This window comes from Cervus elaphus, chromosome 4 (assembly GCF_910594005.1).
Source record: "Cervus elaphus chromosome 4, mCerEla1.1, whole genome shotgun sequence".
Classification (NCBI taxonomy): domain Eukaryota; kingdom Metazoa; phylum Chordata; class Mammalia; order Artiodactyla; family Cervidae; genus Cervus; species Cervus elaphus.
In genome coordinates, this window is record NC_057818.1 from 53,524,944 (window position 1) to 53,552,386 (window position 27,443).

General features: G+C 50.3%; 1 protein-coding gene and 1 non-coding gene across 2 annotated transcripts; both read right to left on the reverse strand.

Annotated features, from left to right (window-relative positions):
• Positions 1 to 1,418: 1,418 nt before the first annotated feature.
• LOC122692785 lies at positions 1,419 to 19,686 on the reverse strand. The gene is made up of 8 exons (XM_043900610.1): positions 19,683 to 19,686; positions 19,294 to 19,415; positions 15,832 to 16,054; positions 14,306 to 14,431; positions 6,704 to 6,779; positions 5,685 to 5,824; positions 4,436 to 4,542; positions 1,419 to 1,593 (listed from the first exon to the last, which is right to left on the reverse strand). Exons 1-8 carry the CDS (start codon positions 19,684 to 19,686, stop codon positions 1,525 to 1,527), a joined length of 867 nt encoding a protein of 288 aa, XP_043756545.1. The 3' UTR covers positions 1,419 to 1,524.
• TRNAG-UCC lies at positions 7,137 to 7,209 on the reverse strand. The gene has a single exon. It is a non-coding gene; the product is annotated as a tRNA-Gly (tRNA).
• Positions 19,687 to 27,443: the final 7,757 nt, after the last annotated feature.

Below are 27,443 nucleotides of genomic sequence, written 5' to 3' on the forward strand. Positions count from 1 at the left end.
CCTGAGGTTTGGGTTGGAGACAGCTGTCGCCCTGTCGCCCTGAGCGTCTTGGGTTGCCAAGACGTTTGATTTCAGTGCCCTATTGAACGCCTCTAGTGTGCCCGGGCTCTGGGCAAGGCTTAAAGGAGAAGAGATGGCAGGATATCAAACTAGGTTCCTTCTCTCAGTACAGACTTGGGTTTGAATCCCAGTTCTGTCATTGACTTGGCCTCAGTTTCCCCGTTCACTCATTCTTTAATTCCACATATGATCCCCGAGTGCTTCCTCTGTTCCCAGCTCTGTGCGAGGCACTACTAGTGACACAGTGGTGACCAAGGATAATGACAGCCCCTCTCTGCTCTCCTGGAGCTCACAACGCATTCGGAGAGACAGATCTGTTCCTCAACAGGGGCGACCCAGAGTGGGCAGGGCTCGATAGGAGACCCCAGAGGGCCAGGGAGCGGGGTGCGGACAGGGACACCTAATCCAGCCCCAGGGCCAGGAAGAGCTTCCTAGAGGAAGGGACATCTGAGCAGAGACCTGGGTGATGAGTTAGTATTAGTCATTTCCTGAAAGATCGAATCACACTGTTCCAACTTGTAACTCTCTGATTACTAAGAAGAGAGAACATTTTTTCGTGAGTTTATTGCCCTTAAATATTTTGTTTTCTGTGACTTGGTTGCTCATATCCTTTGCCCATTTTTAAAATGGGGTTGTATGCCTTTTTTATTACTATTAATTTGCAGGAGTGCTTTATGAGTTCCAATCCTGTTAGTCAGTTACATATATTCCAAACATTTCCTCCTAGTTTGCATTTTATATTTTAACTTTATCTATTTATGTTCCTCACACAGAAATTCTTAGTGTTTATGTGCACCTATTTATCAATCTAGTCTATCCTGACTTTTGGTATGTTTAAGAGGCCATACCCAGCATCACACCAGGTGATGCTGGTGGTAAAGAACCCACCTACCAATGCAGGAGACATAAGAGACATGGGTTCAATCCTCTGGGTCGGGAAGATCCCCTGGAGGAGGGCATGGCAACCCACTCCAGTTTTCTTGCCTAGAGAATCCCATGGACAGAGAAGCCTGGCAGGCTATGGTCCACAGGGTTGCAAAGAGTCGGACACAATTGAAGTGACTTGGCATGAAGGCATGCATACCCCAAAGTCATAAATATAGGCTATCATTTTTTTTAATACTTTCCTAGTTTTGATTTTCTTTCTGTGTTGAATCCACATGAGACTTATTTTTGAACATGTGTTAAGGTAGGAATTTATGATGGATATAGACAGTTATCCCAGTACCATTAATTTTATTATTATTATTTTAAATTTATTTCTTTGTGCAGGGTCTTAGTTGCATAACTCAGGATCTTCTATCTTCATTGTGGTGTGTGAGATCTAGTTCCCCATCCAGGGCCCCCTACATTGAGAATGTAGAGTCTTAGCCACTGAACCATCAGGGAAGTCCCCAACACCATTTATTTGAAAAGGCAGTTCTGGGAATTCCCTGGCTGTCTAGAGGTTAGGAATTGGCGCTTTCATTGCTGGGATCCAGATTCCATCCCAGGTCGGAGAACTAAGATACCACAAGCCTCACTGCCAAACAGCTAAAAAAGAAAAAATGAGAGAGAGAGAGAGAGAGAAAGTCAGTCCTTTTCCCTGGTTTTTGATGTTCCACTGTTGTCATCTGTCAAATTCCCGTATATCCACAGGTTGATCTCTGACATTTCTATTATACTTCATTGATCTCTAAATCTGCTTCTTGCCTCCATGCCAAGCTGTTTATTTAGATATGTTTTGATATCATATGAGGGGAGTCTCCCACCTCTGTTCAGTTTCAGATCTGTCTTTACCATTCCTGTCCATTTTCTCTTCTAGATGGATTTTAGTAGCTGCTTTTCTAGCTAGTTCCCTGAAAACTCCTATTGAGATTGGGATGGAAATTGCATTGGACTGATGAATTAACAAGAAGATTGACATCTTTTTTCATAACCATGAACATATTGTCTCTATCCACTGATTTCACCTTTTGTTAGGAGCCTACTGTAAAATATTTTTTCTAATTTTTATTTCTATAATTGACTCATAAATTCCTGGGCTTCCCTCGTGGCTTAGTGGTATAGAATCTGCCTGCCAATGCAGGAGACACAGGTTCCATCCCTGATCTGGGAAGATCCCCTGGAGAAGGAAATGGCAGCCCACTCCAGTATTCTTGCCTGGGAAATCCTATGGACAGAGGGGCCTGGTGAGCTACAGTCCATGGGGTTGCAAAGAGTGGCTGAGCATGCATGCACCACTGACTCCATTTTTTTTTTTTTTTTCCAATGACTCCATTTTAACCTGTCTCTGTAAAGACCTTGAAAGTGAAAGTAGCTCACTCGTGTCCAACTCTTTGTGACCCCATGCACTGTATAGTCCATAGAATTCTCTATGCCATAATACTGGAGTGGGTAGCCTTTCCCTTCTACAGGAGATCTTCCCAACCCAGGGATCAAAATCAGGTCTCCCCCATTGCGGGCGGATTCTTTACCAGTTGAGCCACAAGGGAAGCCCGCAAATACTCAAGTGGGTAGCCTATCCCTTCTCCAGCGGGTCTTCCGGACCCAGGAATTGGACCTTATTTGCAAATAAAGTCACATTCTGAAGTAATGGAGGTTAGGACTCAACTTTATCTTTTTGGGGGGCATAGTTCAACCCTTAACAATTTTCTGTTACTTTTTATAAACTTCTTCCTTCTGAATTTATTTGCTTCTTGCTAGAGTACATTCTCTTCTAACTCTTTCAGGGAACGTTCTAGATAGGCAATTTCTGAGTCTTGTTCATCTGAAAATGTCTTTACTTGACCCTCACAAAAGCAACCTCAAATTCTAGGGGAACATCCCTGGTGGTTAAGACTCTGAGCTCCCAATGCAGGGGGCATGGGTTCAATTCCCAGTTGGGGAACTAAGCTTCCACATGTTGCATGGCTCATGTGGTAAACAAATGGAATCTCAAATTCTGGGTTCCTAGTTATTTTTCTTGTAAAGTTAGAAGATACTGGTCCAGACTTCCCTGGTGGTCCAGTTTTTAAGAATTTGCCTGCCAATGCAGGGGACGTGGGTTGGATCCCAGGTCTAGGAAGATCCCACATGCAGAGAACAAGGCAACTAAGCTCCTTCAGGAAACTACTGAGCCCACACGCCTGGAGCCCGTGCTCCACAAGAGAAGCCGCGGCAGTGAGAAGCCCATGCTCTGCAAGAAAAATAGCCCCCACTGCTGGCAACTAGAGAAAAGCCCGCGTGCAGCCAGGAAGACCCAGTGCAGCCAAAAATAAATAAATAAAAGAAAAAAGAAGGAGATATTGGTCCTCTTTCTGGGTCATCACTGATGATAAGTCTTTCGTCATAAGCAATCGCATCTCTGAGCGTAATTTTCCCCCAGGATTCTTTATTAGCAGTGTGACCTAGTGCCAGCAACTCGGTTTCTCCACGTAGGTCAGTTTGCTCACCTCTAAAATGAGAATAACAATGGCAGAACTATTAGGAAGATGAAATGAGGTATGTGGAAAGTGCCTACATCTGTATTTGGCAGACGGCATATGCAGTATTCAGGTCTGTCATAAAAATAATATAATCCTTGATCACATCCTGGGCAAGCAGGGGCTGAAGCTGTTGTGACCACTGCTGTATCAAAGCACCCAGAAACCAGAAGGGACTACTGAACCATGTATTGTTTGAATGAACAAAGAACAGAAACAGGGTCCTCCAGCAAGCGACTTTACTACTGGAGCTGCTGCTTCCACATCTGTAACTGCCGAGGTTGTGAGAATTCAGTAAGACCACAGAGACATGTCTTGAGATGCATGGTTCGCTCATTCCTTGACTAACTACATATTAAGCATCTATTGTGTGACAGGCACTGGGGGATACGTGTGTGTGTGCGCGTGTTAAGTCGTTTCCGTCATGTCCGACTTTTTGCGATTCTATGGACCTTCGTCCACCAGGCTCTTCTGTCCATGGGATTCTCCAGGCAAGAACACTGGAGTGGGTTGCCATGCCCTCCTTCAGGGGATCTTCCCCACCCAGGAATCGAACCTGTGTCTCCTATGTCTCCTGCATTGACAGGCAGGTCCTTTATCACTAGCGCCACCTGGGAAGCCCAACTGGAGATACAGCTGACAGCAAACCAGACCAGGTCTCTGTACTGTGGCGCGAATGGTGTCATGGGAGACAGACGATAAGGAAAAAAACACAAATAAAAGAGTTCCAGACAGTCATTTATGCTCTGGAGATGATTTAAAAAAAAAAAAAAAAAAAAAAAAAGGTGATGTGAAGTAGATGATGGAGGAGACCACACAGTCTCAGGAAAAGGGACTTCATAAATTTAAAAATATGTATATATTACCATCAATGAGATAACTTTTATCAAAGTAGATTGAGCGCATACTATGAGCTAAATCCTCATAATTACCTTCCTCTTAGGGGCTGGTGTTAAAGAATTCGCTTGCCAGTGCAGGAACCGCAGCGGACACGGATTCCATCCCTGAGTTGGGAAGGTCCCCTGGAGAGGAAGATCCCCTGGAAGAGTAAACGGCACCCCACTCCAGTATTCTTGCCTGGGAAATCCCATGGACAGAGGAGTCTGGCGGACTACAGTCCACGGGGTTCGCAAAGAGTCGAACACTTAGCGACTGAGCATGCATGTAGGTATCGATAGTTTATTTAACAGATGAAGGAGCTGAGGCCCCAGTGACACGGAGATGGCCTATGAAAATTTGTCTCTCAATCCAAGCGCAGAGAAGGTTTCTAGAAGGAAGCCAGCCTGGGCGGGACTCAGTTTCTCCCGAGGGAGAATGGAAATTACCAAAGAAACCTGCAACTCGTATCTTTTCCGCCAGGGGGCGATGGCATCCCACAAGAAGATTTGAGCTGTAGGGGCGCTGGAACAGGTACCCACCCTCGGGTAAGACCCCCCAGCGAAGGCGGCGGGCGGTCCCTTCCCATCTCCCGACCCGTTTCTCTCTCGCTGAAGTGAAGCAAAGGCCCCGCGGAGCGCGGTTCAGGTTAACTCTGAGCCTATTTGATTAGCTGACAGGGGAGAAAGTTGCTCTCAGTTCTACAGTGTATTTTCCAAGTTGGATTCCTACTTTCAGTTCCCAAGTTGAACTTTCGGATCCTGAATTCGAATCTTTCCAGCTCCCAGAGTTGCGAGTTCGAGTCTAACAGCTGTCCGTACTGTATTCATTTCCCCATCCTTCTTCCCAAATACTCCAAGTTCAAAGTCCAGCCCCAACCGAAGTTCCTGGGCAACTCCTCGGAGTCCAGACCTTGCCCCATTCCCAAACCTTCCCCTAACCCCAACTTCGACTTTCCTCTGAACCTCCAAAGGACTAGGGTGAGGATGGTGAACATAAGGACACCTCGCCCCTAATGCCGCCCGAGAGACTCTGGGCGGGGGGCCGACTGCCGCCGGACCGAAGGCTCTGGAAGCGAGGGCGTGGCCGAGGGGCGCAGTGACCCGGCCAGCGTCCCCACCCGCCTCTAAACTTAGCCGCGGTGACGCGCGGCCCGGCTATCGCGGCGGGGCCGGGGACGCAGGGGGGCCCGAGCGGAGGGGGAGCGGCTCAGCTCCGCTAGCCTCTATTTATAGAGCCCGGAACCCGAAATAGCGCCGAGCCGAGCGGCCGGGATGACGCGGAAGCCGCCAGGGGCTGACTCACCCGGCCCGGAGCGGCGGCCCCCGGATGGGGGACAGTGAAGGCGCTGGACTCGACCCCGCGCCATCCCGGGCACCTCTTCTGCTGGGACGTCCCAGGTTTCCACGGGGCACTGTGGTTGGATACGCAGCAAAAAGGAGGATCTGCAGCACGAGAGACTGAAGTTAGATCACAGGTGGGACTTCCCTCAAAGAGCCCAGAATCAAGGAACTAACTTTATACAAGAAGAGGGGTTGGGGAGGAGGGGAGATGAACCAGATATACACACGTATTTATCACCAGCAATAGGATTGAGGCGTCTTGGGGGCACAAAAATGGACACAACTGAGCCAAACCCCTGGGTCACAGCTGTTCCCCTCTCCACTTGCCATGGCTCCTTGCATGCTGTTCCCACTCCCTAGAAAGCCTTTCCCTGCCTCCCCAATCTTATGAACTCATGCTCCTCAGAGACCTGGTGCTAAGGGCAATCCCTCAAATTAAAACTCTGACCCACTGGGCTGGGAGCCCCATGAGGGTAGGGCCAGGCGCTTCTCAGTCATCACCATTTTCCCAATATAAGATAGGCCTCTGGAGAAATTAACTGCATGAATAAAAACTGTTGGTAATAAAATAAAATGACGTTTCCCAAACTATCACCGCAAATGTTGGTTGTATGCTACATGCCAGGTTTGAGTCGGACAGTTATCTCCTATGGGTCTCACTACAACCTTAGGAGGGAAATATTTTTATTATTTTCATCATCACCAACCTCATGATGTTGCTGTCTTTTTTGTTTAGTCACTCAGTCGTGTCCAACTCTTTGTGACCCCATGGACTGTAGCCCGCCAGGCTCTCCTGCACACAGGATTTCCCAGGCAAGAATACAGGAGTGGGTTGCTATTTCCTTCTCCAGGGGATCTTCTCAAGCCAGGGACCGAACCTGCAGCTCCTGCATTAGCAGGCGGATGCTTTACCACTGAGCCATCCGGGAAGCCCAATCCCATGTTAGCAATGAAGAAACTGAGGCTCAAAGAATACCTTACATGTCCTCAGAACTGTCTCCAAACCAGGTCCCCTGGCCCCAGAGATGTTCAGTTCCCAGGATACGGTGTTTAGTTTCTATAGGACCAAAAGGTAAGGGGTGATTCTCAAAGTGCAGTCCACTTGGGAGGCTCCCCAGCACTCTTTCTTGAGGTCCCCAGGGTCAGAATGATTGTCATAGTGCTGACACTTAACTCCCTTTTTCACTTTCCTTCTCAAATGTTCAGTGCAACCTGCAAAATATCTCAACACTGAGCACAGAAGCAGAGAAGACCTAGCTATCTTCTGTCCAGCCAGACATTAAAGTAATCTGTAAAACACTGCCCCTCTTCTTACTAAATGTTCTCTTTCTTTCAAGTACAGTTGGTTTGTTTGTTGGTTGGCTTTTTTTTTTTTTCTTTTTTTCCCCATGCCTCAAGGTTTGTGGGATCGCAGTTCCCTGACCAGGGATCGAACCTGTGCCCCCTGCAGTGGAAACTCAGAGTCCTAACCACTGGACTACCAGGGAATTCCCCAAAATATGTTTTCAATTTAAAATATAGGATTTCTGTTCACCTGATTTTTTAAAAACTATTTTCAAGTGAACCAATAAATAATCCTTAAATATCTCAGCTTCAATTCCTAACACAGTAAATATGGATAGATACAATCCATATCAGCCAAAGTTCTTTGGAGTCCTCATTACTTTTTATGTATTTATTTTTGCTGCGCTGAGTCTTCGGTGCTATGCCCAGACTTTCTCTAGTTTCAGCGAGCGGGATCCGCTCCTCACTGCGTTTCGAGGGTTTCCCATTGTCATGGCTTCTTTTGTCACAGAGCTCAGGCTGTAGGAGCTTGGGCTTCAGTAGCTGCAGCACTTGGGCTCAGCCCAAGTTGAGACTCGTGGGTTTAGTTGCTCCTTGGCATGTGGAATCTTCCAGGACCAGGGATCAAACCTATGTCCTCTGCATTGGCAGGTGGACTTATCCATTGTGCCACTAGGGAAGTCCAGTCCTCATTACTTTTTAGGAGCGTAAGCGACCTTGAGACCAAAAGCTTAAGAATCACTGAACTAATAGTCATACATACCTAAGTGTTATATGAAAGACAAGAGTATGAAACATCATTTTAACTGGGGGTGGGAAAATGGGAGGGCGGGAGAGTTTTTTTCTGTCAAAGAAACGTTAAAGAGATCTACAGGATGACTGGCAATCAGCGAGGTGAAGGGAGGAGAGTTTTCAAGGCAGTGGGAACAGTTTGTGCAAAGCCCCTGTGGTAGGAAATTGCTAAGCCTACAAAGATGAAACACACGGAGTGAGGGGGAGAGTGGCAAGAAATAAGAGCAAGCAGTCAAGGGACCAGATCATGTAGGATTGCAAAGGCCATGGTAAGAATTTTGGATTTTATTCTGAGTAGAGAATGGTCAAGGATGGAAGCCGGAAGCCCAGCAGGGAAGTGATCTCAGTTGTCCAGGGAAGATCAGATAGTAGTCTAGATGAGGGTGATGGGAAGTCAAGAGAAATGCTTGGGGCCTTCCCTGGTGGTCCAGTGGTTAAGAATTCACCTTGCAATGCAAGGGACACCAGTCTGATCCCTGGTCCAGGAAGATCCCACATGCCAAAAAGCAACTAAGTCCCAGTGCCACGACTACTGAACCTGTGCTTTAGAGCCCTCAAGCTGCAACTACTGAACCCACGTGCTGCAACTATTGAAGCCCCATCACCTAGAGCCGATGCTTATCTTGTTTCTATTATAATTTCTAGTTGATTAATGTTACTATTATCAGTTGGCCAGGCAATCTGGCCTAATTCTCAGTTTAAAATAGTTTGTTGATTCTCTTAGCCTTTCTTTGAGATGGTAGCATTATCTCTTGCCTTCCCATCTTTATATCTCATTTATTTTTCTTGTCCTATAGCATTTGCAAAGACTTTCAAATGACAAAGTTGATCAGTCCTCATGTACTCCACATCACAGCCTTCTGAGAAGACTTCTTTTTTTTTTTGCTGTATCAGGTCTCAGTTGTGGTGTGCTGGCCCTAGAGCAACATGGGCTTAATAGTTTCGACGTGCAGGATTAGTTGCCCTGTGGTATGTGGGATCTTAGTTCCCCGACCAGAGATCAAACCTGCATCCCCTGCATTGGAAAGCAGATTTATAACCAATGGACTGCTCGGAAAGTCCCTGAGATGACTTATCTTGTTATTCCTATTTTGTAGAAGGAGAAAGCGAGGTATAGGGAGGCTAGTCTCTTGATCAAGGCCACACAGCAAAGAAGCAAACAAACCAGGTCTCCAACAAAAGCTTGTGTTCTAACCACTGCCTTAAAAGAAAACTCAACAGGCATCCTGTATTTTTTTTTAAAACAGGCAAAATACCTTGTGAGTTTCCACAGTGGCCCCTGGATCTTGAATGAGGTTCTGGGGACCTGAGATCTGATTCTGACTCTGCCTTCTTTTTGAGCCTCAGTTTTCTCCTTTGAGACAGCATTTGAAAGCCACAGAAACTCTGTCTTCAGGGTGTAAGGGGACAGGCCCCCAAACAGACTGTATTCATTTCCTGTGACTGCCTAACAAATTACCACAAACTTGGTGGCTTAAAACAACAGAAATTTATTCTCTCTCAGTTCTGGAGACCGGAAATCCTACTATAAAGCAAAATATCAGCAGGGTCACACTCCCTCTTTTTTTTTTTTTTTAACTTTTCTTCTTATCACTTTCATCTATTTATCTCTGGTTGCACTGCATTTTCGTTGCTGTGCTCCGACTTTCTCTAGTTCCGGCCGGTGGGGGCAGCTCTTGTTGCGGTGCCGGGGCTTCTCATCACGGCAGCTTCTTTTGATGCAGAGCACGGACTCTAGATCGATGACTCAGTAGTTGTGGCACTCAAGCTTCTTCGTTGCTCCGAGGCATGTGGAATTTTCCTGGACTAGGGATCGATCCCGCGTCCCCTGCCCTGGGAGGCAGATTCTTAGACCATTAGACCACCCTCTGAATTTCCTAGGGGAAGATCCTTCCCTGCCTCTTCCAGCTTCTCGTGGCCCCAGCTTCTCCTGGGCTTGTGACTCCATCAGTCTCCTTTCTCCCTCCATTTCCACACGACCACATCTTCTCTAATCCGTCTCCAGTTTCCCTCCGCTGTTCTCTCTCTTCCTCTCTTTTAATACCTACTGCTCCATTTATTGAGGTCTTCCCTAATTTCTCTCAGCAATGTTTTATTAGCTTTCAGTGTACAGATCTTGCACATCTGTTATTGTTATTTTTTGACCATGCTGCAAGGCATCCAGGATCTTAGTTCTCTGACCAGGAACTGAACCTGTGCCCCGTGCAGTGGAGGTGTGAGCCCCAACCCCTAGACCTCCAGGGAATCTCCTCCCCTCCACTGGCTTTCTCTTGTAAAGACACTTGGGACCACTTGGATAATCCACAGTGATATCATCTCGAGATCCTAACCTTAATTATATCTGCAAAGACCCTTTTTCCAAATAAGTTCCCATTCACAGATCTCAGGTGGATTTATCTTGGGTTGGACAGGGGCACATCATTCAACCCATTACACAGATCAAAACAGAAAAATGAGAACAGGAAAATACATGGCAGAGTTTAGACCGGGAGGTGTCGAAAGCTTTGTGATTGTACACACCTGTTCCAGTGGGGAATATTAGCACGTGCCCTCGAGAGCCCAGAGTGGTCCAGGTGTCCTTCAGATGATGGTTAGAAGTCGGGTATGTCCACCATGCTCTGACATTTCCAAGAGGATGGGAAGTCTTTAAGGGAGTTTTTCATTCTTCAACTCTTAAAGTGGAGTTGAGAGATTTTCTCACAAAATTCCAAATAATAATAAAAGTCAAACACTTGTACAGCACTTAGTATGTGCCAAGTCTTATTCTAAGTGCTTAAATATCTATTAATTCATTTAATCCTCACAAAACCCCCTCTGATGTCTTGCCGATTCTCCTTTCATAGAGGAATAAGCCAAGGTGCAGAGAGGCCAGAGTTTCAGTTTGGAAGTTTCAGAGTCTGAACCCTGTAGTCTGGCTTCAGAGTCTAGGTTCTTGATGTGAAGCCTTGCTGTCACCTGGAGGCACACCATCTCATGTGAAATCTGAACTCTGAGGAAGCCATACTCCCAGATCCCTGATCAGGCATTGGCTACTGCTTGATGTCCAACATGGCTACACGTGGCTCTTAAGCACTTGATACATGGCTGGTCCACAATGAGATGTGTCGTGAGGGTAAAATCCACATCACATGTCATATACTTAGTGTGATAAAAAAGAAAAAAAACAGAACAGAAACTATCTCGTTAAGAAAGCTGCTGGACTTCTCTGGTGGTCCAGTGGTTAAGAATCTGCCTGCCAATGCAGGGGACACAAGTTCTACCCCTGGTCCAGGAAGATTCCACGTGCCCTGGGGCAGCTAAGCCTGTGCACAACTATGCAGCCCGCACAGTCTAGAGTCCACGCTCTACAACAAGCAAGCCACCGCAATGAGGAGCCTGTGCTCTGCAACCAGAGACGCCCCTGCTCACCGCAACTAGAGAAAGCCCATGAGCAGCTACAAAGACCCCGCACAGCCAAAAATAAATAATTGTTTTTAAAAAAGAAGACTGCTGATATTAAGCACATGTTGAAATAATATTTTGCATCTATCTGGTTAAATAAAATACAGGAACAAAATTATTTTCACCTGTTTCTTTTGGCTTTTGTAGGGGAGGTACTAGGGCATTCAAGCTCACGTCCTATTTCTTGTGGACAGCGCTGGTCCATGGGATTTGCTGTCTTTCCATCTGGGAGGGCATCAGATGATGGGGTGCCACTTGTTCCAGGGGTCACTGAGCCTCAGGATTTCTTGTGATTGTTCTGGAACAATCCATGTCAGAAGCAGGTTCAAACAGAGCGACTGAGGCTCACGTCAAAAACTTGGCCTTAAAGGATGCTCTCAAATTCCTCTCTGCACCAGACCCAGGTGAAGAAGCTACTTAGCCAGGAGAGACCACAGCGCCAGGCAGGACTTTGCAGCCACTCGATGTACAGAGTACATTTTTTATTCACAAATATTTATATACACGCGTGCCTTTATTGAGCTTTCCAGGTGCCGCTAGTAATAAAGAATCCGCCTGCCAAGGCAGGAGATCTAAGAGACGCAGGTTCAATACCTGGATTGGGAAGATCCCTTGGAGGAGGGCATAGCAACCCACTCCAGTATTCTTGCCTGGAGAATTCCATGGACAGAGAAGCCTGGTGGGCTTCGATCTACAGGGTCACAAAGTGTTGGACACCACTGCAGCAACTTAGCACGCACGCATGTGACCTTATTAAAAGCATTATAAAAACTTACAAAATGGAGATGAAGGGACTTCCCTGGTGGAACAGTGGTTAAGACTCCACGTTTCCAACACAGGAGGTGCAGGTTTGATCCCTGATCAGGGAACTGAGATCCTACATGCTGGGTGGCATGGGCAAAAAACAAACAAAAATAAAAACCCTTGAAACAAACAAAACAGAGAGAAAACACTCCTGGATGAACCGGGCTGCGTGAGGTTACAAGTTCAAAGTCTGACTCTGTCCCCTCCCTGGCTGGGATTCCTTCCATGAGTCCCAGTTTCTTCATCCAGAAACTGGAAGTGTTTGTTCCTGTGCCCGAAGGGTTTGGGGGGAAGTCAGTAAGGCCGTGCGTGCAAAGGGCCTGGCACGCTGCCAGGCAGAGAATGAACTCCAACAGCCACCAGGTTACTTGAGAGGCTGGGACCTGGCTTAGGTTGGAGGGAGTCGCGTCAGGTTTCTCAGCAGAGGGGATCGCTGTGTTGGACCTCAAAGCACGGAGCACTATTCACTGGGTGGAGAAGGATGGGAAAGGCACTTGGGCAGAGACAGCCGAATGTTTGAGTCGGGAGACATGCACGAGGCACTGGAGAAAGGCGAGCTGTTCGAGTATTGTTTGAAGGTGAAGTGGCGTGTGTTAGGGAAGGGGGGGGGGCAAGAGACGGAGTTGAATAAAGCAGCAGGCCACGGAAGGCCTTGCAGATCACAGGACCAGAGCAATGGGGAGCCACAGCAGGCTCTGAGCAGGGGAGAGACCTGAAAAGAGCGGGTTTGTGGTTTAGTAAAATCCTTGCAGGTGGGAAGGGGCAGACCCATGGCAGGAAACCAGGGATGAGTGTAGATATGAAGGAAGAAGTGGGGAAAGGGGGCCAAGGAGGCAGCTGGGTCAGAGTAAGGAGGAGGAGGAAGGAGAACACATAAAATCTTTAAAAGATAGAATGGAGGGAGGAATTCTCTGGTGGTCCAGTTGTTAGGAGTTGGCCTGCCAATGCCGGGGACACAGTTACCCCTGGTCTGGAAAGACCCCACATGCCACAGGACACCAAGACTGCCACAACTGCCAAGCCCACGTGCTGCAACTACTGAAACCGGTGTGCCCGAGAGCCCGTGCTCTGCAACAAGAGGAGTTACCGCAGTGAGAAGCCCGGGCATGGAAACTAAAGACTTTGCTGCAACTAAGAAAGCCCGAGCACAGCAATGAAGACCCAGAGCAGTCCAAAAAAAAAAAAAAAAAAAAGAATAGAGGAATTCCCTGGTGGTTCAGTGGTTAGGAATTCTGAGCTTCCATTGCAAGGGGCACAGGTTTGATCCTTGATTGGGGAACTAAGGTCCTACAGGCTGCACAGTGTGGGGGGAAAAAAAAAAGAATGGAGATGAGTGATAGGCTATGGGAGGTAAGGGGAGGGAGGCACCAACAGGACTCTGGTCCAAGAGACAGGGTCCAGGTGGGACTAAGTGGAAGCTGGGGGCCTGGGAGAAGGAACCACAGGCGTAGGAGGAAGATATTGAGGACAGGGTGAAATTCTGTGGGACAACCAGGGGGAGGCATCCAAGAAGCTTCTAGATACATGGGTCTGGAGTGCAGGAGAGATGGCGAAGCAGAGGCTGGGAGGCAGGCAGAGCTCAGACAAGGCTGAAATCCTGACAGTGGGAGAAAGTGGAGGGTGCAGTAGGGTAAACCCATCATCAGCCAGTGATGAAAGTGAAAAGCAGTCCTTCCCAGAACAGTAGGCTCGGAGTTGGGTTCTCATTCTGGTCTATACCTGGGGACAGGATGATGAGCAGACCCAGAGCCACCACAGGAGTGCCTGCCCGATGAGGGGTGGGGGCTCAGGTGTATACAAGCAGTCCATGCCTCCATGGGTGTGTGTGTGAGTGTGTGTGTGTGTTTAATGAATGGGTACTTCAGGGGGTATAGTTATCCACTGCCAAGGACTAGAGGTGGTGGAAACTTCCTGGTTGTGGGGGTGGTTAGAAAGCAAAAGTGAATTAATTAGGAGTCTCTCAGTTTCAAATGCAAACTGGCTCAGGGAAGTGTATTGGCTCACATATTCAAAAGGTCAAGGAGTAAAATCAGCTTCAGTCACAGCTTGATCCAGGAGCTTAAACAATGATATGAAGTCACTGTCCCATATCTGGGTTTCTTATTTCTCTAGTTTTCTCCTCAGGAAGACATTCCTTGAAGCAGCAAAGACAGCCCTAACAGCTTTAGGCTCATATCTCACCCTCTTAGCCATCCCAGAGGGAAGAAAGGGTTCCTGCTCAAGGGTTCATCATTCATTGTCTTAAATGGGCCACATACTCACCTCTGACCCGATCACTGTCCTCAGAGGCCAGCCCAATTGGAACACTCTGACTGGCTGGACCTAGGTCAGGTGTCCTTCTCTGGAACCAGGATGGGGTGAGCCCCAAGACAATCAGGTGAACTGAACCTGAAAAAGGGGTGGTTTCCCGAAAAAACAAGTAGAAGTTCAGCAAAACTATAGCTACTCATGTGGCTGGAAGCAAAGGGAGATGGGAAAACAGATTTTCTCATCTGTTAATAGGGTGTGGGATTATGATCTCACCTCTGAGTGTCAGGATGAGGATTATATGAATTAATGCAGGTGAGACATTTAGTAGACTGCTCAGTAAAAAGTAGGTGCTGGATAAGAGGTAGCTATTATTTAAAAACCAGTAATCAGTATTACTATTATTGATGATGAATGGCATCTATCTGCTGGGAGGTAATGAGCACCCAGGCTCAGGAGGAAACCAATCTGAAGCTGAGCAATCAGTTCAGTGAAAACTCATGCAATCTACACTATACAAGCTCAGCCCCCTAGTGATTCTTCTCTGGGTTTCTGTTTCCAAGTCTATGAAATGGGGTAAGGGGACTGAATGAAACCAGATCATTTTAGAGTGTCACCTCCTTAGAAAAAGGCTTCCCCTGGATTACTCTTACAGTGTGTGGGTGCTCAGTCCCATCCAACTCTGCAAACCCCACGGACTGTAGCCAGCCAGGCTCCTCTGTCCATGGAATTTTCCAGGCAAGAATACTGGAAACGGGTTGCCATTTCCTACTCCAGGTGAACCTTCCCTACCCAAGGATGGAACCCAAGTCTCCTGCGCCTCTTGCATCAGCAGGAGGATTCTTTTATCACTGAGCCATCTGGGAAGTCCACTTTTACCAAAGCATTCCTCTAATTATAATAGATCCTCCCATTTTATTTTCTTAACAGTGCTTACCACAATCTGAAATCATCTTACGGTCTTTGGGGGGGGGGGAGGGGCATGCCATATGTCATGCGAAATCTTAAGTTCCCCAACCAGCAATCGAACCCATGCGTCTGAAGTGGAAGGACAGTCTTAACCACTGGACCACCACGGATGTCCCAAATCATCTTATTTATTCAGTCACCCCCATTAGAATGTCAGCCCCACAACACCAAGGATATTTGAGGTCTGTCTCGTTCACTGCTGTGTCCTCATCACCTAGCATGTTGCCTGGTACACACTAAGCCCTTGATAAATACTTGTCCAGTGACTAGCTAGATGCTCTTTATAAAAATATAGGGTGCCTAGTTTTCTGATAGGTAGTGAGTTCTCCATGAAGAGAAGTGCTGGAGGTGAAACTGAACGAGCAGTACCTTGCAATTCATGATGCGAGACCCCCAACCCAGTTCATGTCCGGGCCTCAGCTTCCTCATTTATAAAATGGGTGTGTGGCCAGCCGGGGGTGTGTGGGGGGGTGGTTTGTGGGGGTGTGTGAACTCCTGGCCCGGCCCTTGCCTGCGATCCCCGCAGGGGCCACCAGGGGGCGCGGCGCCTCTGCCCAAAAGTCGGCCCTCACCGCTCGAGCCCGGGTGGATGCTTCCCGACGGTCCTGGAATATTCTGAGCCGCGCTGGCTTCCAAGCACTCAGGAATCCAAGAGTTTGTGCGGATGGGCGGGTGTCCGCGCTCCTCGCAGGGGGGCGGGCGGTGACTCAGGCGCGCGGCCCCCAGTTCTCGCGAGGGAGCGTGCGCGGCCTCGGGAACTCGCGCGGCGCCGCGTCCATTTTTACCCGAGCGCCGCTAAAAATAGTCCCCGCGCTCGGAGCGGAGCCCGAAATAGCGGCCCCCAGATAAGGCAGGACAACTCAGCGCTTCCGGGGAGCGGAAGGGGGAGGCAGCGGGGGGGCGAGGGGAGTGGGGCCGGGCTCAGCTGGGCCTCTCCGCGTAGCTGCGGCCGGACGACCGGCCCCCGCCGGCCCCGCGCTGCCCCCAACTGCGACCCCAACCCGCATCTCCCGAGCTGTCACCAGCCTCGAATCAGCGCCCCTAGCCCCTCCATCCCCCGCAGTGCCCTGTCTCCTGGTCCCCCACGCCTCAGTTTCCCCTCTGTTCTTCACCCCTGACCGTTATCCAGCTTCCCCTTCCGTATCCTAGCCTTTATTCTTAACCTTGCCGCCCCTTCCCCAAGTGCCCCGCTGACATTCGTCTCCATCCCTCAGACCACCCTTCCCGAAGCCCTGTCCCTATTCTGTCTCGCCTTTCTGAATCCCACCCCCAGCCCTCAGCTCCAGTTCTATGGGGGTACGATGCAGAGGTCACAGGAAGTCATGCGGGACCAGCCAGGCAGAGGGCTGGGAGTGAGGCTCTTGACTTTTTGGCTAGTTTCTGTAGTGGATCGGATGGGCTTAGTTCTGGGTCTTAGCCAGTTTCAGGGCTCAAACTTGCCAAGGGTCAGGGATTCAAGCCTGGGCCAGGGTTGGGGCTCAGACTGGGGACAGAGGCAGGCCTGCTGTCACCAAAGTTGGGCTCTCTGTGTCACCAGTCAGGGCTCAGCCCAGCGCCCCACTGTTGGGCTCACCAAACCCAATTCAACTATGCCCTTCCTTGCAAGTCAGGGACACGATAGCCCCAGGCAGGGGGAAAAGCCGAGAATCCTGCTCGCTCTGGGCCTGGGTCTCCCCTTTGCACTTGGATCCTTTGGGGGCACCTTCCTATTCTGATATCCTGCGACTCTTTCAATGCCTACTCTCAGAATCAGCCTCAAAGATTTTATACCACGCTCACCTGAGGTTCAATGTCTGCATCTTTCTCGTCTTTGAAATGCCACAGAACAGAAACTGCCCTGTAGAATGATGTCTCGATGAAAATTCAGGCAGAACCCTTCAGCTGTGGATGGAAGGCACGCTCAAGTGCTGTCCCTGACCGTAGTGGACACAGATAGGTAGTGGACACCTTTAGGCAGGTGTCTTGATGATTATGTTGTCTGGATGGGACGTCAACCAGCAGGCAAAGGGACTGGGCTGGAGGATCCTTTAAGGCAGGAAGAATTGTGCAGCTGGACCGAAGAATTAGGCTAGAAAAGTGAGCAAGGACTAGGCAACCCTGGGCCCCTTGGACCATGGTGAGGAGCCTGGACTATTTCCCCCAGGGGCACTGGGAAAGCCATGGCAGGTTCTGAGGAGAGGAAGGACACAGGCAGGTTTGAAGACCTTTCTGACTGCTTCCTGGAGGTAGACTGAGGAGGAGGAGAGGAGGGGCCTGGACCTAGGGAGGAGTGAGAGGAGAGGAAAGAGCAGATTTGAAAGACAGTCAGAAGGCAAGAAGGGCCAGACTTGGTGGCTGAGAGGCTGGGAGGGGAAAGAGGCAGCCAAGATCCAGCCGGCGTCTCTGCTCAGGTGAGAGTGGGATGGTGGGGTCATCCCTGACATGAGGCCCAAGAGGAGGAAGAGCAGGTGTGGGTAGGGGAGGCCCAGGTAAGTTTCAAAGTTAGTCCAAAGCGGGTCATTTTTAAACTTTAAAAAGGGGGATTTAAAAACGTTGAGGGAACATATATTGGCAAATGGGCTTCCCAGGTGGCGCTAGTAGTCAAGAACCCACCTGCCAATGCAGGAGACATAAAGAAGGTGGGTTCCATCCCTGGTTTGGGAAGATCCCCCAGAGGAGGGAATGGCAACCCACCACCGTATTCTTGCCTGGAGAATCCCATGGGCAGAGGAGCTTAGTAGGCCACAGTCCAGTGGGTCACAGAGTCAGACACAACTGAAGTGAAGTAACCTGGCACACACACATATTGGCAAATACAAGAGAGTATACTTTGAAAAAGTAAATTTCTCTCCTCCCTCTGATCCCCACTTTTCACTACTACCTACATCCTCTGTGCCTTGGCCAACAGAGTTCATTGAGCTCTCACAATGTCCCAGCCTGTGCTAAGCCCATCATAGAAGTGACCTTGTCCAAATCACTCATCACCCAGTGTGTAAGCCAGGCACCACTGCTATACCCATTTAAGAGAAGTAAAAACTGAGGCTTTGGAGAAATACAGGAATGTGTCCTTTCAGGGGTCTGGCTGCGAAGGCTCCTCAAACTTGAAGGTATGGGAGCAGATGAGATCAGAGGAACAGGTCCAAAGGGTCAGGGTCCAGAGCCCAAGGACCTGGAGGGGAGTGACAGGGAGTTCAAGGAGGCTGCCTGGAGGAGGAGTGAGGAAAGCTAGGAAGGTGTCTTCCAGAACCTTCTGATGAAGGGTTTGGATGGAAGCAAGTCACTGCCTTTGCGGGGGCTGAGGCGTCCCTGGCAGCAGGGCAGTGCCCCCTCCTCACACCCCAGAGGTGTTCACAGGGACAGACTGAGGCTTCTTGATGACAACTCAGGGACATGGTGATAGCACTGCCGGCTGTAATGACGTTGGAGTGATTTGCCAACGACCAGCATCTCTAGTCATGCCCTGTGGGGGGCATGAGGATGGGAGGAAGTGACAGGCCACGGGGGTGGGGGCAACGGGGATGCAGTCATTCAGAGACCAGGGGACTCAGGCGCTGAGCCAGTGTGTTCTGCCCCCTACACCAGGGAAGTTTGGGTGGGAGGATCCGTGATTTGAGGCTCTGTTGAGTGAAGAAGGTCTAGTTTCAACCACCTTTGACTGGGATGGAGTAGGTCTGGGCACAGAATCAGGGGCTGCTGGGATCAGGGACTTCTGTTTTGTTTGCGGCTGGGTCCCCATCACCCAGGACGTGACTGGCACAACAGTAGGCGCTCAGTACATATTTGTTGAATGAATGGAATGAAAGGGATCAGCACTCCTTGGATCTCTTGCCTCACAGCCCTGGCCATCAGGCCGCCTCAGCTAGAGGCATTGCTAAGAATACCCTTCCCCACCCAAGGTCTCATCTCAGTCCCCGCTTCCCGAGTCGGGGTGAGCAAGAAAACGAGTTCTTGCCTGTGGTGGACTCCGCCCACATGTGATGTCACAAGCCGCTTGGGGATCCCGATCCCTGTCCCTCCCTTGGGATGGGGCGTGAAAGGAACCCGGGAGTCCTAACTTCCGCCCCTCCCCGGGGCCTGGCGGTATTACATAACCCCGACGTCGCGTCCCCTGAGATGTCTCCGGACGTCCTGGCCAGGCCGGGGACAATGGGCGGGGAGAAGTCCTCCCGCCAGGAACCTGGAAGTGGCAAGGGCACCTTCTCCTCTGATTCACCCTTGTTTCCGTCCCGTTTAAGCCTCCTCCTTCTCCTCAGGGATCCGTATCTCCCCCAAGCTCTCTACCCTCATTTCTTGGTCCCCCCTAAATTTCAGCTCTGCCCCGGCCTGCAAATTTGTCTCGGCCTGCAAATATCAGCCCTCTACCCAAACTCCCTGCCCTCACACCAGTCCTTTGTCATTTCTGAATCCCCTAAACGTCTAGTTTCCCACGCCCTCCTTCACTCACCCATGTCGAGGGTGGGGGGTGGGGGGAGCCTGTCCAGGGTCCCTCAAACTATCCCCAACTTTCTACCCGCCCCCCCCCCTCGCCCTCCCAATCTCCTCCCGTGGCTTCTCCAAGCTTCCTCCATCACCTGTCTTCCCCAAACCCCTCCCCACCTCCCTCAAACTGACCCCTAATACTTTCTCGTCCCTAATCCCAGCCTCCTTGTCTCCCGAAACTGCCCTAATATCCCTACTTCATTCCCCTCAAATCGGGTCTCCGATTCCCTCCAGACTTCAGACATATGCCGGGCTCTCTCGGCCCCAGACCCCCGGCCACCGGCGCCCCTCCCCAGCCCGCTCCCACGCCCGGCTCGGGTTCCCAGGCTGCCCCCCCGCGGTGGCCCAGAGACCCAGTTTGCCGCGGCAAAACATTGGTCTCCGGGCAACAGGCTCCGCCCGCCCCAGGGCTGCCCGCTGCGAGCCCGGCCGCGCCGGGGCCGAGACTGGGCGCGGAGGCGGGGTGGGCGCACCCGGCTGGGGCCTTCGCCTCCGGAGGTCCACCGGGCGCAGGGACCCGGGGAGACCGCCACGCGGAAGTAGAGATTCTGGGCTCCGGAGTCAGAAACCCCGGGAAATTCGTAGAGTCTGAAGGGAGCTGTCTGGGACTCAGTAATAGAGGCCGCGCAACCAAGTAAAGAAGGAATGAGCCCTGAAATAAACATGGGGATGATGAGGATAAACACAGACAATGCACCGGTCCGCAAGGACGCCCCTGAAGGCAGGATAATCTACCTCGGATCGTCCGGGCCTTTGAGCTTCTGTTTTAGGGACTTCCCTCTCTGACTCTTAGTTTCCGTGTTTGTAAAACGGGTAGCGCTTAGCATAGAGGACTGCTGTGACAATAGGGATTCAACGTAAGGATTCAGTGCATTCACCGGCCTAGAACTCGTGGCACACTCCTGGCACGTCATTCATTCGTTCAGCATATTTGTTCCAGGTACTGTGGTAAGTGCTGGCAATTCAACAGTGAACAAGATGAAGGTCCCTGTCCTCCCAGAAGCTCCCACTTTGGGAATGGGGAAGGAGATGATGGGCCTTACATAGCACGTTGGAAGGTAGCAGTGCTGGGGAGGTAGAGAGGAAGGGAGGGTTGAGGCTGCCATTTCAAATAGGGTGGTCAGAGAAGGTCGACATGAGATGGTGATTCTTTGAGCAAAGACTGGAAGTTGGGGAGAAAGGAGCCGTGGAGATATCTGGGTCAAGAGCATCCAGGTCAGAGAGAGCAGCAGATGCAAAGGCCTTAAGGTGGGAACATGCCTGGTGTGTTGGAGGAACAAGAGGAGGCTGGTGTGACTGGAGCAGAGAGAGGGAGGGGAGGGAGAGTGGCCCAAGGAGCCTATGGGCCATGGTGAGGGCCTTGACTTTTACTCTGGGTGAGTTAGATGCCAGGGGAGGGTTTTGAACAAAAGAGGGACATGAACTGACTTTGATTTAAACAGCATCCCTCCAGCTGTATGTGGGGAATGGTCTTTGGGAGGCCAGAGTGCAGGCAGGCAGACCAGAGAGGCAACCCAGGCAATAGTCCAGGCAAGAGGGGATGGCGACTTGGACAAGGGGCAACAGGAATCAGATTCTGGAGATGTTTGAAGGCAGAGCTGCAGAATTTGCTGACAGGCACATTCATGGCAAGCCCTCAATAGATGGCAGCAGTTACCATTTTGTGAAAGAGAACTCACAAAATCCTCACACAAGTCCTTATCCTCCCCATTTTACAGATGCAGAAATTGAGGCTCCCAGGGGTCACTCAGCTTGCCTAAGGAGTCAGCTCAGTCTGGCTCCAAAATGGTACCCCTCTATTAGGTTGGCTCTTCCCAAGTCCACAACACCCTCGAAGTCTGGAGCTATACCCAAACTTATCCACGTGGGCCCCAGGACCCCTGGAGCTATATCCTTATTAGCCGCACCCAGTGGGCGTAGACAGTGGTGGCCTGACAGAGAAAGCTGTCTGACTGGGTTCCAGTTGTCAGGTAGTCACCCATGCTGGCCCGGGACACTGGCTTAAAGGCAGGCAGGTACATGTAGAGAGGGTCCACCCAGAACCTCCCAGCCCATCCATCTGCTTCCCACACTCAGCCCCAGCACTGGACCCGGCACACCCCAGTGCTGCCTGCAGCGACCTGTTGAATACAGTCACACACTTGCACGCAGGTAGGTACGTGGCCCTCCACCATGAAGGTGCATTTCCAGGCAGTGTGCAGAAAATGCAATTTCTGACTTTCTCTCTGTGTTTCCATATCTCTCTGCCTCTATCTTTTTGTCTCTGTCTGTCTGTGTCTTGCTATCTGTCTCTCTCCGCACCCTGACCCCCTGCTCTGTCCACACTCAAGACCTTCTCCCTGCAGGGGAAATCACTCTTGTCCCTGGCCATGTCTCCACGGAACCTCACCTATTATGTGGCATCAGAACTTTGCATCAGCCAACAGGGACCTATGTACAGCACCGAGAACTATACCCAATATTTTGTAATAATCTATAAGGGAAAAGAATGTGAAAAAAAGTATATAAATGTGTATATATATATGTGTGTGTGTATGTAAACATGTATATACACACACACACATATAATTGAATCAGTTTACTGTTCACCAGAAACTAACACGACATTGTAAATTAACTATACTTCAATTTTAAAAACCATTAAAAAAAACAACAGCTGGCATCAGGACACGTGTGGAGGCCTCAGATTAGTTGTTCAGAATCTCTCAGGCAGACTCTCACATGTCATAATCTCTGCCACCTCCTTCTCTGAGATTCTGACCCACAGCTTTTGGGTGTGGGATTGAGGCAATCCACCTTTATCAGGTTGCCCAGGAGATGAGGCTCCCTGTCAATCTGCACTGCCGGTCGTGCATGCTAAGTCGCTTCAGTTGTGTCTGACTCTTTGCGACCCAGTGGACTGTAGCCCGCCAGGCTCCTCTGTCCATGGGATTCTCCAGGCAAGAATACTGGAGTGGGTTGCCAATGTGCTCCTCCAGGGGATCTTCCCGACCCAGTGATGGAACCACATTGTTTATGTCTCCTGCATTGGCAGGCAGGTTCTTTACCTTTAGTGCCACTTGGTACTCCATCTGATTTTGCACAAAGGGAAGAGCAGAGGCCCAAGGAGCAGAGGAACCATCCTGACACCCACAGCACTGTTGTGAGGGGATTGGGATTGGTGCTGTTCAGAATCAGTGGACTCTGGGAACAAATTTGGGAGTTAAATGAAGAATTAAAGAGAATCACAAAGACACAGAGGGAGACCCAGAAATGGATAAAAACCCAGAGAAAGGGGAGTGGGTGGGAGGCAGAAACCCAGAAAAGGACTCAGGGGAACAGAGATAGTGACAGAAAAGCACAGAGATGGCATAACAGAGACAGAGAGACAGCAGAAAGATGCAGAGGGAATGAAGACATATTAAGAGACAGAGACTGAGACACATCATTTAGGGGGATAGAGAGACCCCAATAGAGTCATATTTTGAATGAGGCAATATACATGATAGGCTTGACTTCCTAGAAGCAGCCAGTGCCAGTTTGGCAATTGCAGGCTTAGCAAGCCAGGTCCCCTCCCTAGACTCGACATGTAGGATGCACATTAAACACGTTTATATAACCTGCCCTCTGTGCAGAATCTAAGAGCTTTACATAATGTAGCCCCATGAGTCATGCTGCAGACATGGGGCAGTGACCTGACACACCCGATGAGAGCGGACCCCTCACCCAGGACCGTTACCTGGAAGTGACTATGTGAGAGGTGAGAGATCACAGGTTTCACCTAGGAGAAAGCAGAGGGTCAGAGAAGGCAAGGCATTTGTCTGAGGTCACACACCCAGGGCCAGCAGAACAAAACTTCCAATCACATCTGCCTGATTTCCTTGCCTTTGCACCCTAAGACACAAAGAAAGGCAATAACTGACAATGCCCTGTGATGTGTTATTTTACAGAGTAGAGGAAATAATAGTTAAAACATCAGCAATAATATGACAGCCCCTGTGTATTTAGCACTCTGTCCTGCAGTAAGTACTTTACAAATACCATCTCATTCCAAATCCCAGTGAGGTAGAGAAAGAACTCAGTTATTAAAGAATATAATTTTACCTGTTATGTACAGAGCACTTACTATGTACTAAGTACTTAACAGGATTTCATACAGTTAGAGTTCTGGAGGCGGGTGATGCTATCACTCCCATTTCAGGAAGCAAAGATGCTCAGAAAAAAGAAGTTACAGGTCAAGGTCACAGAGTGGGTATTTGAACCCGGGTCTCTCTATCGGTTTATCTTTGCCACCCACTCTCCTGTGGAAGTGCGTGCCTACAAGTGCGCCTATGCACGTGTGCAATCGATCTAACATCTTGCACTAACATCTTAAAAACTTTAGTTCAACTATCAACAGTCCCCAGCTTATATCCTTTTCTCTACTCCAGGAGGGTGTAAGCCAGCCTCCGATTCCCTAAATCTCCCCAACGCCTGGGCAGCGACCCTCCCCTCTCCCTGCAGAGCCTCAGTCCCCGCCGCGCGGTCCAGCCGGATCCGGTAAAATGTTCCTGCCTCTTTAAGAGAATGAACAGTCGGCCGGCGTTGCCTGGCAGCGCCTCGGCGGTCGCCAGGCAACGTCAACAAACGACTCAGCCGCCGTCTCCGCGCTCACCGCCCCCCCGCCCGCGCAGACGCGGTGACGCGACGGGCTGTGGAACGCCGTCGCTTAGCAACGTGAAGGCTGTTTGTCCCGGGCCTGGCCGCGCGGCCGCACAGGGTGCAACCAGGACCGGCCCGGGCGGACAGACGAGCCGTCCGGGAGCCTGGTGTGGGGGGGGTGGTGGTGGGGCGCTGCGGTGATGGAGCGGGGGAGAACCAGACCCCCAAATTGCCGGTTTCCCTTTAGACAGCCGCCGTCTGCTTGTCACCCGCTCCTCCTGTCTGACCCAGGACCGCCTCCGCTGGGTATCTGTCCGTCTGCGCCCCCTCCTCCCCGGCATGTCTGTCTGTCCAGCATCTCCCGCGCGGTGGCTGTCTCACATTCCTCCAAATAATAACAACTAAAATAGATCCAAGCACACTTCTCTGGCCTTCTGCTTTTGCCTCAGACTCCCAGCTTCCTGTGTGGGCTGTTGAGTTTGGGGTCCCAACCAGTGGAGACAGGCAGGGGCCACACACACACACACCCGGAGCCACAGCGCGAGAGCTCCCTCCCGCTCCTTTCCCTGCTCCCCTCGGGGTTGCTTGCCTGTCTTCCTCGAAGATCTTTCATCAGACAGGCAGCCCAAAGTCCTTCCATTCTGTGTCTGGGAAGCTGTCCACAGCTGGGAGGTTTTATAACTCATCCCCAACACACACCCCCGACACCCCCCAACTAGTAGCTTCATGTGACCAGGGCTGGGGCGAATCTCCAAGCAGAGAGAAAAAACTGGGTGTTTGACGGTGAATGGTTGTGACTGTAGATGAGTTATTCTGTCTGTGACAGTGTCTATCTGGGGTTTCCCGTGTGAGAGCGTGCTTATGAGGGCTTCCTTCATGTGTGTGAGAGCAACTGACGGACTCAGAGAGTGGTTTCCCCAGTTTGCACTTGTGTACTGGATGTATTGGAGAAGGAAATGGCAACCCACTTCAGTATTCTTGCCTGGGAAATCCCATAGACAGAGGAGCTTTGTGGGCTATAGTTCATGGGGTTGCAAGAGTTGGACATGACTTAGCGACTACACCACCAACAAATGGATGTCTGGGTATCTGAACCCTGCTGACGATGTGTTTGGGTGTGTGTACTTGAGTCTTTTTGTGTGATTGTATGTGAAATATGACTATGTGAGTACCTATATATACAGTACTTACAGATACATACATATGGACGTGTACAGTTTTGCTTCTAGCTTGCATTTCTGTCTCTGTGTGTGTATATGTATAGTTCTGGATCCCTGTGTAGGGTCATCTGTGTGCAGCTGTGCCGGTGGTTGTGTTTGTCAGTCAGTTATCTCTCAGTTCTTTCCACAGAATTTATCACAGTCTTTAGTTATATATTTCTTTGTTTACTGTCCCCCCCATGGGGCTGTGTGCTCCATGAGGACAGGGCCTAAGGCTGTTGTGGTTACCGCTGGATCCTCAGCACTTCTCTGCACACAGTAGGTACTCAGTAATTACTGTTGAGTAAATGAATCTGTGACTCATGTGTCCACGTTGAGTGCACATGTCTGTGTAACTGTGTGAATGGTTCTGTGTCTCCTATGTGTGCCTTCCAGCTTTGCGGCTTTTGGTAAGCCGTGTCCAGTTGTATAGCTCTAATTTTCAGCACCACCACACTGGGAAACATAGCTGGATTTCAGTATTTGTGGACTTGAATCGTATTAGCATTAAGACCTCTATGGACCTCATCTGTAAAATGGGAATAATAATTGCCCGCACTCATAGGACTGTTGTGGGGAGTAAATGAGTTCCTACAGAGAACATTTAGAAAGTGCTCAGCACAGAATAAACTTTTACGAAATACCACACTTGACTGTCAACAGTATTGTTACTTCCTCTCTGTGTGTGCCCTGTAGGCATGTGTCCAGAACAGGAGTTACAGGCTCAGGCGTTAGCTGTGTGGTTTAGCGTCAGTTCCCTTCCTATAACATGGGCATGACAACAGGCCTCCTCCGCGGGTGGTTGTGACCAGATGAAGGTGTGTCTCTAAGTCTTGACCTTGGTGTAAGGACCTAGGGAGCCCTCGGTGTCTGCAAGGCCAGTTGTGATCATCACTGTGAAGCTCAGGTTTTGGGGAAGGCAGTGAAGGGGTAAGAGTTTGGGGGTGGGGAGAACAGAGGCTTAAATCATTCATTGGGACAGGGAATGAGGAAAGCCCAAGAGGGAAGGAAAGGCACCTGCTGCAGTAGGCTGGCTGAAGGTCAGAGTCCTGAAAGGAATTCCTCCCAGGGACTGTTTGGGAGCCAAGGATTAAAAGTAACTGGAACTGTTTGGACAGCTGCCTGGAGGAACAGAAACGAACCAGAGTCTTGCAGCCTGGTGGAATCTGGGGAGGGGGGATAACAATAGCAATAACAATATTATACAACTTGCAGGCTCTGATGGGGCACTGTGAGGAATTTCTGTCTTATTCTCAGCTCTGTTCCCGGTGTCTGGAGAGCCTGACACAGGAGAGGTGCTGAGAACCTGTGTTTGAATGGCTGGTTGAATGAATAAATTAATGAATGAATTCCATCCCATAACAATCTGTGAGTCCTGGTCTCCAGGGGAGGTGGGGAGGTCCCGGTGGGCTGCCGGGGCTGGCCTGGGGTCTGAGCCTCTGGAATCTGCCTCCTGCCGGTCCCCTAGTCTGCCGTTCCCACAGCTCAGGGGTGTGGAGGGCGTGGAGGGGGCCGGGAAGGGAGCGTCAGGCTGCCTGCCGGCCGCCAGCCCTGGAGAGCTGCCCGGAGTGTCTGCAGGAGGGAGAGGGTAGCTCTAGGCCTGAGTCACACTCGGAGAAACCCCGGACGCATACCTGGCCGCTGACATCACAGACCAGGGCACCCCCGGCGACCCAGACAAGCCGACTGAATCACAGGCGGAATTCAGCCACCCCGGGTGCGGGCACGTGGCCCGCTGTGACACCCCCCCCATGACACCCCCGCGTGGCTGTCTGGCTGTGGGGGCCAGGCAGGCCGCATTCGGGTCAGTGAGGGGGCACAGGCCTGAGTCAGGGACGCGGCAGCTCCAGCCTGAGACCACCCAGTCCAGCCACAGCATCCTCAAGGTGCAGGAAGGGGAGGCGGGG